The sequence below is a fragment of the Tinamus guttatus genome, unplaced genomic scaffold (genome assembly GCF_059628265.1).
Source record: "Tinamus guttatus ecotype Peru unplaced genomic scaffold, ASM5962826v1 Tinamus_guttatus_pri_ptg000899l, whole genome shotgun sequence".
Classification (NCBI taxonomy): Eukaryota; Metazoa; Chordata; class Aves; order Tinamiformes; family Tinamidae; genus Tinamus; species Tinamus guttatus.
Genome location: NW_028289433.1, coordinates 263,092 through 277,969, shown reverse-complemented (window position 1 = coordinate 277,969; position 14,878 = coordinate 263,092). Strand labels below are relative to the sequence as shown.

Genomic DNA, 14,878 nt, shown 5'->3' with positions numbered 1-14,878 from the left:
AATAGAAAGGGGGGCCGGCGGCGCCGGGGTCTTTATTGGTCTCCTCAGTAGTAGAGCTCCCGGTCCCACCAACCTGCGGGGAGAGCGACGTGGGGAAGGGCCCGGGCGTCCGGGAAGGGCCCAGGAGTCCGGGAAGGGCCCAGGAATCCGGGAAGGGCCCAGGAGTCCGGGAAGGGCCCAGGAATCCGGGAAGGGCCCAGGAGTCCGGGAAGGGGCCCAGGCGTCCGGGAAGGGGCCCAGGAATCCGGGAAGGGGCCCAGGAGTCCGGGAAGGGGCCCAGGAATCCGGGAAGGGGCCCAGGTGTCCGGGAAGGGCCCAGGCGTCCGGGAAGGGCCCAGGCGTCCGGGAAGGGCCCAGGAATCCAGGAAGGGGCCCAGGAGTCCGGGAAGGGCCCAGGTGTCCGGGAAGGGCCCAGGCGTCCGGGAAGGGGCCCAGGCGTCCGGGAAGGGCCCAGGAGTCCGGGAAGGGCCCAGGAGTCCGGGAAGGGGCCCAGGCGTCCGGGAAGGGCCCAGGAGTCCGGGAAGGGCCCAGGTGTCCGGGAAGGGCCCAGGCGTCCGGGAAGGGGCCCAGGCGTCCGGGCCCGTTACTCACTTCCCGGGTGCCGCCGCACTCCCAACTTCCGGACTTCGTCGTAGAGGAGGATGAGGAGGCCGAAGGGCATCGGCACCAGCCACCATTGGAACCTATTGGTGGGGAGAAGGGTCAGGAGGGGCCCAGGAGTCCGGGAAGGGGCCCAGGAATCCGGGAAGGGCCCAGGAGTCCGGGAAGGGCCCAGGTGTCCGGGAAGGGGCCCAGGAGTCCGGGAAGGGCCCAGGAGTCTGGGAAAGGGCCCAGGAGTCCGGGAAGGGGCCCAGGAGTCCGGGAAGGGCCCAGGAGTCCGGGAAGGGCCCAGGTGTCCGGGAAGGGGCCCAGGAGTCCGGGAAGGGCCCAGGAGTCTGGGAAAGGGCCCAGGAGTCCGGGAAGGGGCCCAGGTGTCCGGGAAGGGGCCCCGGCGTCCGGGAAGGGAACAAGGGACAGGGAAGGGGCCCCGGCGTCCGGGCGCACCGGATGGGCATGAAGTTGAAGATATAGGGCATCCCGGGGCAGTAGCAGAGGAAGCAGCCGATGGAGACCTGGAAGACGATGGCGATCACCAGGATGTGGTTCCTGCGGGGACACGGAGCCTATAGCGCCCTATGGGACCCTATAGCGCCCCATGGGACCCTATAGTGGCCTATGGGACCGTATATTACCCTGTGGGACCCTATAGCGCCCTATGGGGCCCTACAGCACCCTGTGGGACCCTATAGCGCCCTATGGGGCCCTGTAGCACCCTATGGGACCCTATAGCGCCCTATGGGACCGTATATTACCCTGTGGGACCCTATAGCACCCTATGGGGCCTTACAGCACCCTGTGGGACCCTATAGCGCCCTATGGGGCCCTATAGTGGCCTATGGGACCGTATATTACCCTGTGGGACCCTATAGCACCCTATGGGGCCTTACAGCACCCTATGGCGCCCTATGGGTCCCTATAGTGGCCTATGGGACCGTATATTACCCTGTGGGACCCTATAGCGCCCTATGGGGCCTTACAGCACCCTGTGGGACCCTATAGCGCCCTATGGGGCCCTGTAGCACCCTATGGGACCCTGTAGCACCCAATGGGACCGTATATTGCTCTATGAGACCCTATAGCGGCCTATGGGACCCTATAACAGCCTATGGGACCTTACAGCACCCTGTGGGACCCTATAGTGTCCTATGGGACCCTATAGCACCCTATGGGACCCTATAGTGCCTTACAGCACTCTGGGGGACCCTATAGCGCCCTATGGCACCCTATAGCGCTCCATGGGACCTTACAGCACCCTGTGGGACCGTATAGGCCCTGCAGCACCCTATGGGACCGTATATTGCCCTGTGGGACCCTATAGCACCCAATGGGACCGTATATTGCTCTATGAGACCCTATAGCGGCCTATGGGACCCTATAGCAGCCTATGGGACCTTACAGCACCCTGTGGGACCCTATAGTGTCCTATGGGACCCTATAGCACCCTATGGGACCTTACAGCACCCTATGGGGCCTTACAACACCCTATGGGACCCTATAGCACCCTATGGGACCTTACAGCACCCTATGGGACCCTATAGCGCCCTATGGGACCCTATAGCACCCTATGGGACCCTATAGTGCCTTACAGCACTCTGGGGGACCCTATAGCGCCCTATAGCGCCCCATGGGACCTTACAGCACCCTGTGAGACCGTATAGGCCCTGCAGCACCCTATGGGACCGTATATTGCCCTGTGGGACCCTATAGCACCCAATGGGACCGTATATTGCTCTATGAGACCCTATAGCGGCCTATGGGACCTTACAGCACCCTGTGGGACCCTATAGTGTCCTATGGGACCCTATAGCACCCTATGGGACCTTACAGCACCCTGTGGGAGCCTATAGCACCCTATAGTGTCCTATGGGACCCTATAGCACCCTATGGGGCCTTACAGCACCCTATGGGACCCTATAGCACCCTATGGGACCTTACAGCACCCTATGGGGCCTTACAACACCCTGTGGGACCCTATAGCACCCTATGGGGCTTTATAGGACCCTCTAGGACCTTATAGAACTTGCTGTGGCCTTTTAGGGCCCTCTATGACTCTATGGGGCTTTATAGGACCCCCTAGGAGCCTCTAGGATCTTATAGGACCCTCTAGGACCTTATAGGACCCCATAGGAGCCTCTAGGACCCCTTAGGCCCTATAGGGCCCCTATAGGTTCCTAAAGCTGCCCCTATAGCCCCCAAGTGCGATCTTGCCCCATAAGGGCCCCTATAGCAGCCCCCATGCCCCATAGCAGCCCCTATAGGGCCCCTATATAGACTCCCTCCCATAGCAACTGCCCTATAGGGCCCCAGCAGCCCCTTCCCATATAGACACCCCATGGCCTCCCCTGTAGCCCTCCCCATAGCAGTCCCTATAGCCCCCATGGCCATTATAGCCCCTATAGCCCCCATAGCTGCTATAACCCCCCTCAGTCCCTATAACCCCTATATCCCCTATGGCCTCCAATAGCCCCTATATACCCCCTATAGCCCTGGTGCTGCCTATAGCCTCTATATTCCCTATAGTGTCTGTATTACCTGTAGTCTCTATACACCCTATAGCCCCTGTATCGCCTATAGCCCCCCATACTCCCTATAGCCTCTATATTCCTTATAGTCTCTATGCACTCTATAGCGCCTATACTCCTTATGGCCCCTATACCCCCTATGGTCTCTATAGACCCTATATCCCCTACAAAACCTATAGCCTCTGTACCCCCTATAGCCCCTATACTCCCTATAGCCCCTATACTCCCTATAGCTTCCATACCCCCTATAGCCCCTATACCTCCTATAGCACCTCCACTCCCTATGGCCCCTATAAAACCTATAGCCTCTATACTCCCTATAGCCCCAATACTCCCTATAGCCCCTATACTCCCTATAGCTTCCATACCCCCTATAGCCCCTATACCTCCTATAGCACCTCCACTCCCTATAGCCCCTATAAAACCTATAGCCTCTATACTCCCTATAGCCTCTATACTCCTATAGCCGCTATACTCTCTATAGTCTCTCTATTCCCTATAGCCCCTATACCTCCTATAGCACCTCTATTCCCTATAGCCCCTATAGCCCCTATACTTCCTATAGCACCTCTACTCCCTATAGCCCCTATAAAACCTATAGCCTCTGTATAGCCCCTATGCCCCCATAGCCTCTCTATAGTGTCTATATACCCTATAGCTCCTACACATCCTATAGCCTCTATACACCCTATATCCCCCATAGCTCCCATCACCCCAATTTCCCCCAATACCCCCATATCCCCTATATCCCCTATAGCTCCCATCACCCCGATTCCCCCCAATGCCCCCATATCCCCTATATCCCCTATAGCTCCCATCACCCCAATTCCCCCCAATGCCCCCATATCCCCTATATCCCCTATAGCTCCCATCACCCCGATTCCCCCCAATACCCCCATATCCCCTATATCCCCCATAGCTCCCATCACCCCGATTCCCCCCAATGCCCCCATATCCCCTATATCCCCTATAGCTCCCATCACCCCAATTCCCCCCAATGCCCCCATATCCCCTATATCCCCTATAGCTCCCATCACCCCAATACCCCATATCCCCTATATCCCCTATAGCTCCCATCACCCCGATTCCCCCCAATACCCCCATATCCCCTATATCCCCTATAGCTCCCATCACCCCAATACCCCATATCCCCTATATCCCCTATAGTTCCCATCACCCCAATTCCCCCCAATACCCCCATATCCCCTATATCCCCTATAGCTCCCATCACCCCAATACCCCATATCCCCTATATCCCCTATAGCTCCCATCACCCCAATTTCCCCCAATACCCCCATATCCCCTATATCCCCTATAGCTCCCATCACCCCAATACCCCATATCCCCTATATCCCCTATAGCTCCCATCACCCCGATTCCCCCCAATACCCCCATATCCCCTATATCCCCTATAGCTCCCATCACCCCGATTCCCCCCAATGCCCCCATGTGCCCCCCACCCGCCCGGTCCCCTATAGCGCCCATAGGCACCGCAGCAGCCCCTGCTGCAGCAGGGACAGGCGCCGGGTCTTGCGGATGAGCACGTCGGCGATCTGGCACATCTCGATGCTGATGAAGAAGCAGGTGTAGCAGGTGTACTGCTGCCGGAGCCGCTGCGCGAAGGTCTGCGGGCACGCCAGTGCATTTGTGCATGGGTGCAATTGCATTTTGCATGCACGCAATTGCATTTGTGCATGGGTGCAATTGCATTTTGTATGCACGCAATTGCATTTTCGCATGCACGCAATTGCATTTTTGCATGGGTGCAATTGCATTTTGCATGCATGCAATTGCATTTTGTATGCACGTAATTGCATTTTGCATGCATGCGATTGCGTTTTTGCATGGGTGCAATTGCATTTTGCATGGACGCAATTGCATTTTTGCATGCACACAATTGCATTTTGTATGCACGCAATTGCATTTTGTATGCACGCAATTGCATTTTTGCATGCACGCATTCGCATTTTTGCATGGACGCAATTGCATTTTTGCATGCACACAATTGCATTTTGTATGCACACAATTGCATTTTGTATGCACGTAATTGCATTTTGCATGCACACAATTGCATTTTGTATGCACACAATTGCATTTTTGCATATGTGCAATTGCATTTTGTATGCATGCAATTGCATTTTTGCATGCACACAATTGCATTTTTGCATGCATGCAATTGCATTTTGCATGCACTCAATTGCATTTTTGCATGCACGCAATTGCATTTCTGCATATGTGCAATTGCATTTTGCATGCACGCAATTGCATTTTTGCATGTGTGCAATTGCATTTTGCATATGTGCAATTGCATTTTGCATGCACGCAATTGCATTTTTGCATGGGTGCAATTGCATTTTTGCATGGGTGCAATTGCATTTTTGCATGGGTGCAATTGCATTTTGCATGCACGCAATTGCATTTTTGCATGTGTGCAATTGCATTTTGCATGCACGCAATTGCATTTTTGCATGTGTGCAATTGCATTTTGCATGCACGCAATTGCATTTTGCACGCACGCAATTGCATTTTTGCATGGGTGCAATTGTATTTTGTATGCATGCAATTGCATTTTGCATGCATGCAATTGCATTTTTGCATGTGTGCAATTGCATTTTGCATGCACGCAATTGCATTTTTGCATATGTGCAATTGCAGTTTGCATGCACGCAATTGCATTTTTGCATGTGTGCATTTGCATTTTGTATGCACGCAATTGCATTTTGCATGCACGCAATCGCATTTTTGCATGGGTGCAATTGCATTTTGCATGCACGCAATTGCATTTTTGCATGTGTGCAATTGCATTTTTGCATGGCTGCAATTGCATTTTGTATGCACGCAATTGCATTTTTGCATGCACACATTCGCATTTTTGCATGTGTGTAATTGCATTTTGCATGCACGCAATTGCATTTTTGCATGGGTGCAATTGCATTTTGTATGCACGCAATTGCATTTTTGCATGGGTGCAATTGCATTTTGGATGCATGCAATTGCATTTTTGCACGCACGCAATTGCATTTTTGCATGGGTGCAATTGCATTTTTGCATGCACGCAATTGCATTTTGCATGCATGCAATTGCATTTTTGCATATGTTCAATTGCATTTTGCATGCACGCAATTGCATTTTTGCATGCACGCAATTGCATTTTTGCATGGGTGCAATTGCATTTTTGCATATGTGCAATTGCATTTTTGCATATGTGCAATTGCATTTTTGCATGTGTGTAATTGCATTTTGCATGCACGCAATTGCATTCTTGCATGGGTGCAATTGCATTTTTGCATATGTGCAATTGCATTTTGTATGCACGCAATTGCATTTTGTATGCATGCAATTGCATTTTTGCATGTACGCATTTGCATTTTTGCATGTGTGTAATTGCATTTTGCATGCACGCAATTGCATTTTGTATGCACGCAATTGCATTTTTCCATGTGTGCAATTTCATTCTGCATGCACGCAATTGCATTTTTGCATGGGTGCAATTGCATTTTGCATGCACGCAATTGCATTTTTGCATGTGTGCAATTGCATTTTTGCATGGGTGCAATTGCATTTTTGCATGCACGCAATTGCATTTTTGCATGGGTGCATTTGCATTTTGTATGCACACAATTGCATGTTGTATGCACGCAATTGCATTTTTGCATGCACGCATTCGCATTTTTGCATGTGTGTAATTGCATTTTGTATGCACGCAATTGCATTTTTGCATGGGTGCAATTGCATTTTGGATGCATGCAATTGCATTTTTGCATGGGTGCAATTGCATTTTGTATGCATGCAATTGCATTTTTGTATGCACGCAATTGCCTTTTTGCATGGGCGCAATTGCATTTTGCATGCACGCAATTGCATTTTTGCATGCACGCAATTGCATTTTTGCATGGGTGCAATTGCATTTTGTATGCACGCAATTGCATTTTGCATGCATGCAATTGCATTTTTGCATGTGTGCAATTGCATTTTGTATGCACGCAATTGCATTTTGCATGCACGCAATTGCATTTTTCCATGTGTGCAATTTCATTCTGCATGCACGCAATTGCATTTTGCATGCACGCAATTGCATTTCGTATGCACGTAATTGCATTTTGCATGCATGCAATTGCATTTTTCCACATGTGCAATTTCATTCTGCATGCATGCAATTGCATTTTTGCACGTGTGCGATTGCATTTTGCATGCACGCAATTGCATTTTTGCATGTGTGCAATTTCATTTTGCATGCACGTGCTTGCATTCTGCATGCGTGCAATTGCATTTTTGTATGCACACAAATGCATTTTGTATGCATGCAATTGTATTTTGCATGCACGCAATTGCATTTTTGCATGGGTGCAATTGCATTTTTGCATGCACGCAATTGCATTTTTGTATGCGCGCAATTGCATTTTTTGTATGCATGCAATTGCATTTTGTGTGCACACAATTGCATTTTGCATGCGTGCAATTGCATTTTACAGGCATGTAATTTCACTTTGCATGCATGCAATTGCATTTTTGAATGTGTGCAATTTCTTTTCCATGCATGCAATTGCATTTTGCATGCACGAAATTGCATTTTTTGCAAGCGTGTAATTTCATTTTGCATGCACATGCTTGCATTTTGCATGCACGCAATTGCATTTTGCATGCACGCAATTGCATTTTTGCATGGGTGCAATTGCATTTTGCATGTACGCAATTGCATTTTTGCATGTGTGTAATTGCATTTTGCATGCGCACAATTGCATTTCGTATGCACACAATTGCATTTTTGCAAGCGTGCAATTTCATTTTGCATGCATATGCTTGCACTTTGCATGCATGCAATTGCATTTTTGCATGTGTGTAATTGTATGTGGCATGCATGCAATTGCATTCTGCATGTGCACAATTGCATTTTTGTATGCACAGAATTGCATTTTTTGCATGCACACAATTGCATTTTGTATGCATGCAATTGCATTTTGTATGCACACAATTGCATTTTTGCATGTGTGCAATCTCATTTTGCATGCACATACTTGCATCTTTGCATGCATTTTTGCATGCACACACTGCCTTTTGCACACACATGCTTGCATCTCTGCATGTGCCCAACTGCATTTTGCATGCACATGCTTGCATTTTCCATGCCCACAGTTGCATTTTACATGTGCACACTTACATTTTGCATGCACGCGCTTGCATTTCTGCATGCAGGCACTTGCGCGTTGCACGTATGCAACTGCATTTTGCATGCACGTGCTTGCATTTCACACACGCGCAATTGCATTTTTGCATGCGCAGCTTGCACTTTGCACGCACGCAATTCCATTTTCGCATGCCCACGCTTGCATTTTCTGCATGCAGGCGCTTGCACGTTTGCACGCGCGCCGTTGCATTGTGCACGCCCTGCCGTTGCGTGCATGCGTTTCGCCCGTAAAGGCTGCACTTAGGGGTTGCATAGGGCACGTATAGGGCACGTATAGGGCACGTATAGGGCACGTATAGGGCACGCACCCACTGCTGCCCGTAGCTGTCCTGCAGCTCCTGCTCGTGGGTGTCCTCCCAGCGCGGCCGCAGCCCCAGAACCAGCGCCGGCCACCAGCCCTCCTGGGCCAGCGCCACGAAGTAGTCGACGAAGCCGGCGAACGACTGGATGGCGCCTGCGCCCGCGGGAGGGGCCCAGGCGTCCGGGAGGGGCCCAGGCGTCCGGGGACTCCCCATCACCCGCGAGAGGGGCCCAGGCGTCCGGAAAGGGCCCAGGCGTCCGGGAGGGGCCCAGGCGTCCGGGGACTCCCAATCACCCGCGAGAGGGGCCCAGGCGTCCGGAAAGGGCCCAGGCGTCCGGGAGGGGCCCAGGCATCCGGGGATCCCAATCCTGACTCAAAGGGCCCAGGCGTCTGGGAATTCCCAATCCCCCACGAGGGGCCCAGGCATCCGGGGATCCCAACCCCGACTCAAGGGGCCCAGGCGTCCGGGGACTCCCAATCACCCGGGAGGGGCCCAGGCGTCCGGAAAGGGCCCAGGCGTCCGGGGATCCCAACCTTGACCCAAGGGGCCCCGGCGTCCGGGTCCCCCCTCAATCCCCTTTCCCACCAAGGGGCCCAGGCGTCCGGGGACTCCCAATCCCCCATGAGGGGCCCAGGCGTCCGGAAAGGGCCCAGGCGTCCGGGGACCCCAACCCTGATTCAAGGGGCCCAGGCGTCCGGGAATTCCCAATCCCCCACGAGGGGCCCAGGCATCCGGGGATCCCAACCCCAACTCAAGGGGCCCAGGCGTCCGGGAATTCCCAATCCCCCATAAGGGGCCCAGGCGTCCGGGGATCCCAACCTCGACCCAAGGGGCCCCGGCGTCCGGGGACTCCCAATCCCCCATGAGGGGCCCAGGCGTCCAGAAAGGGCCCAGGCGTCCGGGGATCCCAACCCCGACTCAAAGGGCCCAGGTGTCCGGGGACTCCCAATCCCCCATAAGGGGCCCAGGCGTCCGGGGATCCCAAACTCAACCCAAGGGGCCCTGGCGTCCGGGTCCCCCCCTCAATCCCCTTTCCCACCAAGGGGCCCCGGCGTCCGGGGACTCCCAATCCCCCATGAGGGGCCCAGGCGTCCGGAAAGGGCCCAGGCGTCCGGGGATCCCAATCCCCCACGAGGGGCCCAGGCGTCCGGAAAGGGCCCAGGCGTCCGGGGATCCCAATCCCCCACGAGGGGCCCAGGCGTCCGGAAAGGGCCCAGGCGTCCGGGAGGGGCCCAGGCGTCCGGGGATCCCAACCCCGACTCAAGGGGCCCAGGCGTACGGGGACTCCCAATCCCCCATAAGGGGCCCAGGCATCCGGGGATCCCAACCCTGACTCAAAGGGTCCAGGCGTCCGGGGACTCCCAATCCCCCACGAGGGGCCCAGGCGTCCGGGAATCCCAACCTCAACCCAAGGGGCCCTGGCGTCCGGGTCCCCCCTCAATCCCCCTTCCCGCCAAGGGGCCCCGGCGTCCGGGCGCACCGATCTGGAAGTAGGAATAGGCGGCCAGGGGCTCGTTGACCAGCCGGTCCCGCCGGGGGTTCCGCGGTTTCAGGTGCATGATGTCGCTCTCGGCGCGTTCGTAGGCCAGGGACACCGAGGGGAACTGCCGAGGGGGCCCAGGCGTCCGGGAGGGGCCCGGGCGTCCGGGAAGGGCCCAGGAATCCGGGAAGGGGCCAGGAGTCTGGGAAGGGGCCCAGGTGTCCGGGAAGATCCCACCCCCCAGGGGCCCAAGCATCCAGGTGGGAAGGGGCCCCAGGATCCAGGAAGGGGCCCAGGAGTCCGGGAAGGGGCCCAGGCGTCCGGGAAGGGCCCAGGAATCCGGGAAGGGCCCAGGAGTCTGGGAAGGGGCCCAGGCGTCCGGGAAGGGCCCAGGTGTCCGGGTGGGAAGGGGCCCAGGAGTCCGGGAAGGGGCCCAGGGATATGGGGAAGATCCCACCCCCCCAGGGGCCCTGGTGCCCGGAAAAGGGCCCAGGAGTCCGGGAAAGGGCCCAGGCATCCGGGAAGGGGCCCAGGAATCCGGGAAGGGCCCAGGAGTCCGGGAAGGGGCCCCGGCGCCCGGGCGGGACGCACGATGTCGGTGCAGAGCTCGATGAAGAGGATGGTGATGCAGCCCAGGGGCAGGGGGACGCTGGCCGTGATGTAGACCAGGTAGGGCGTCAGCTCGGGGATGTTCTTGGTCAGGGTGTAGGCGATGGACTTCTTCAGGTTGTCGAAGATGAGGCGCCCTGCGCGTGGACACACGTGTTATGGTGTCTATGGACCCATCTCTATGTGTCATGGTGTCTATGAGCTCTTCTATACGTGTTATGGTGTCCATGTCCTCATCTATATGTGTTATGGTGTCTATAGAGGTGTTCATGCATGTTATGGTGGCTATGAGCTTGCTCACACGTGTTATGGTGTCTATGGACCCATCTCTATGTGTTATGGTGTCTACGAGGTCATTCATACGTGTTATGGTGTCCATGTCCTCATCTATATGTGTTATGGTGTCTACAGACATGTTCACACATGTTATGGTGGCTATGAGCTTGCTCACACGTGTTACGGTGTCTACACACATGTCCACACATGTTATGGTGTCTATGTCCTCATCTATATGTGTCACGGTGTCTATGAGCTCTTCTATACGTGTTACGGTGTCTATGTGATCATTGATACATGTTATGGTGTCTACAGAGATGTTCATACATGTTATGGTGTCTATGTGATCATCCATATGTCTTATGGTGTCTACATGCGTGTTCACACGTGTCATGGTGTCTACGAGCTCGTTCATACGTGTTATGGTGTCCATGTCCTCATCTATATGTGTTATGGTGTCTATAGAGGTGTTCATGCATGTTATGGTGGCTATGAGCTTGCTCACACGTGTTATGGTGTCTATGGATCCATCTCTATGTGTCATGGGGTCTACGAGCTTGTTCATACGTGTTACGGTGTCTATGTCCTCATCTATATGTGTTATGGTGTCTACAGAGGTGTTCATACATGTTATGGTGGCTATGAGCTCGTTCACACGTGTTATGGTGTCTACACATACGTCCACACATATTATGGTGTCTATGGACTCATCTCTATGTGTCATGGTGTCTATGAGCTCTTCTATACCTGTTCTGGTGTCTATGTGATCATTCACACATGTTATGATGTCTACAGATGTGTTCATGAATGTTATGGTGTCCATGTGATCATCCATATGTGTTATGGTGTCTATGAGCTCTTCTATACGTGTTACGGTGTCTATGTGATCATTGATACATGTTATGGTGTCTACAGAGGTGTTCACACATGTTATGGTGTCTATGGACCCATCTCTATGTGTCATGGTGTCTATAAGCTCGTTCATATGTGTTATGGTGTCGATGTCCTCATCTATATGTGTTATGGTGTCTACAGAGATGTTCATACATGTTATGGTGTCTATGTGATCATCCATATGTCTTATGGTGTCTACACATGTGTTCACACGTGTCATGGGGTCTACGAGCTCATTTATACGTGTTACGGTGTCTATGACCTCATGTATATGTGTTATGGTGCCTACAGAGGTGTTCATGCATGTTATGGTGGCTATGAGCTCGTTCACACGTGTTATGGTGTCTACACACATGTTCACACGTGTTATGGTGTCTATGTCCTCATCTATATGTGTCAAGGTGTCTATGAGCTCTTCTATATGTGTTACGGTGTCTATGTGATCATTGATACATGTTATGGTGTCTACAGACGTGTTCATACATGTTATGGTGTCCATGTGATCATCCACATGTGTTATGGTGTCTACATGCATGTTCACACGTGTCATGGTGTCTACGAGCTCGTTCATACGTGTTATGGTGTCCATGTCCTCATCTATATGTGTTATGGTGTCTATAGAGGTGTTCATGCATGTTATGGTGGCTATGAGCTTGCTCACACGTGTTATGGTGTCTATGGATCCATCTCTATGTGTCATGGTGTCTATGAGCTCTTCGATACGTGTTACAGTGTCTATGTGATCATTCATACATGTTATGGTGTCTACAGAGATGTTCATACATGTTATGGTGGCTATGAGCTCGTTCACACATGTTATGGTGTCTATGGACCCATCTCTATGTGTCATGGTGTCTATGAGCTCGTTCATACGTGTTACGGTGTCTATGTGATCATTGATACATGTTATGGTGTCTACAGAGATGTTCATACATGTTTTGGTGTCTATGTGGTCATCCATATGTCTTATGGTGTCTACACGTGTGTTCACACGTGTCATGGGGTCTACGAGCTCATTCATACGTGTTACGGTGTCTATGACCTCATGTATATGTGTTATGGTGCCTACAGAGGTGTTCATGCATGTTATGGTGGCTATGAGCTCGTTCACACGTGTTATGGTGTCTACACACATGTTCACACGTGTTATGGTGTCTATGGACTTATCTATATGTGTCATGGTGTCTATGAGCTCTTCTATACGTGTTACGGTGTCTATGTGATCATTGATACATGTTATGGTGTCTACAGAGATGTTCATACATGTTATGGTGTCCATGTGATCATCCACATGTGTTATGGTGTCTACACGCGTGTCATGATGTCTACGAGCTCCTTCATACGTGTTACGGTGTCTTCAGAGATGTTCATATGTGTTATGGGGGTCTATACGTACGAGTCACCCAAAGGGACCAATGGGGACCCAAGGGACAATAAGGGACACAAAGGGATCCAAAGGGAGCTGAGGGCACCCAAGGGGACTCAAAGGGGACCTGAGGGTACCCAAGGGGACCATTCGGGACCCAAGGGCACCCAAGGGCACCCAAGATGATCTAAAGGGACCATAGGGGACCCAAGGGCGCCCAAGAGGACCCAAGGGCACCCAAGATGATCTAAAGGGGAGATAGGGGACCCAAGGGCACCCAAGAGGACCCAAGGGGACCCAAGATGATCTAAAGGGGAGATAGGGGACCCAAGGGCACCCAAGAGGACCCAAGGGGACCCAAGATGATCTAAAGGGACCATAGGGGACCCGAGGGCACCCAAGATGATCTAAAGGGACCATAGGGGACCCAAGGGCACCAAAGAGGACCCAAGGGCACCCAAGATGATCTAAAGGGACCATAGGGGACCCAAGGGCGCCCAAGAGGACCCAAGGGCACCCAAGATGATCTAAAGGGACCATAGGGGACCCAAGGGCGCCCAAGAGGACCCAAGGGCACCCAAGATGATCTAAAGGGGCGATAGGGGACCCGAGGGCACCCCAAGTGGACCCAAGATGATCTAAAGGGACCACAGGGGACCCGAGGGCACCCAAGAGGACCCAAGGGCACCCAAGATGATCTAAAGGGACCATAGGGCACCCAAGGGCACCCAAGGGCACCCAAGATGATCTAAAGGGACCATAGGGGACCCGAGGGCACCCAAGAGGACCCAAGGGGACCCAAGATCATCTAAAGGGACCATAGGGGACCCAAGGGCACCCAAGAGGACTCAAGATGATCTAAAGGGACCATAGGGGACCCGAGGGCACCCAAGGGCACCCAAGATGATCTAAAGGGACCATAGGGGACCCAAGGGCACCCAAGAGGACCCAAGGGCACCCAAGATGATCTAAAGGGACCATAGAGGACCCAAGGGCACCCAAGATGATCTAAAGGGGCCATAGGGGACCCAAGAGGACCCAAGATGATCTAAAGGGACCATAGGGGACCCAAGGGCACCCATGAGGACCCAAGGGCACCCAAGAGGACCCAAGGGCACCCAAGATCATCTAAAGGGACCATAAAGGGACCCAAGAGGACCCAAGGGCACCCAAGATGATCTAAAGGGACCATAGGGGATCCAAGGGCGCCCAAGAGGACCCAAGGGCACCCAAGATGATCTAAAGGGACCATAGGGGACCCGAGGGCACCCTAGATGATATAAAGAGACCATAGGGGACCCAAGGGCACCAAAGAGGACCCAAGGGCACCCAAGATGATCTAAAGGGACCATAGGGGACCCAAGGGCACCCAAGAGGACCCAAGGGCACCCAAGATGATCTAAAGGGACCATAGGAGACCCAAGAGGACCCAAGGGCACCCAAGATGATCTAAAGGGACCATAGGGGACCCGAGGGCACCCAAGAGGACCCAAGGGCACCCAAGATGATCTAAAGGGACCATAGGAGACCCGAGGGCACCCAAGGGCACCCAAGATGATCTAAAGGGACCGTAGGGGACCCAAGGGCACCCAAGATGATCTAAAGGGGCCATAGGGGACCCGAGGGCACCCACGAGGACCCAAG

At 53.2% G+C, this 14,878-nt stretch overlaps 1 protein-coding gene across 1 annotated transcript in view; it reads right to left on the bottom strand.

Annotated features, from left to right (window-relative positions):
- Positions 1 to 44: 44 nt before the first annotated feature.
- Positions 45 to 14,878, bottom strand: part of LOC148591254 (potassium-transporting ATPase alpha chain 1-like) — a 43,939-nt gene continuing 29,105 nt past the window's right edge. The window contains 7 exon segments of the mRNA XM_088537925.1: positions 45 to 73; positions 592 to 683; positions 1,045 to 1,146; positions 4,614 to 4,747; positions 8,616 to 8,761; positions 10,090 to 10,213; positions 10,681 to 10,835. Of these exon segments, the coding sequence (XP_088394051.1) occupies positions 45 to 73; positions 592 to 683; positions 1,045 to 1,146; positions 4,614 to 4,747; positions 8,616 to 8,761; positions 10,090 to 10,213; positions 10,681 to 10,835 (782 nt within the window).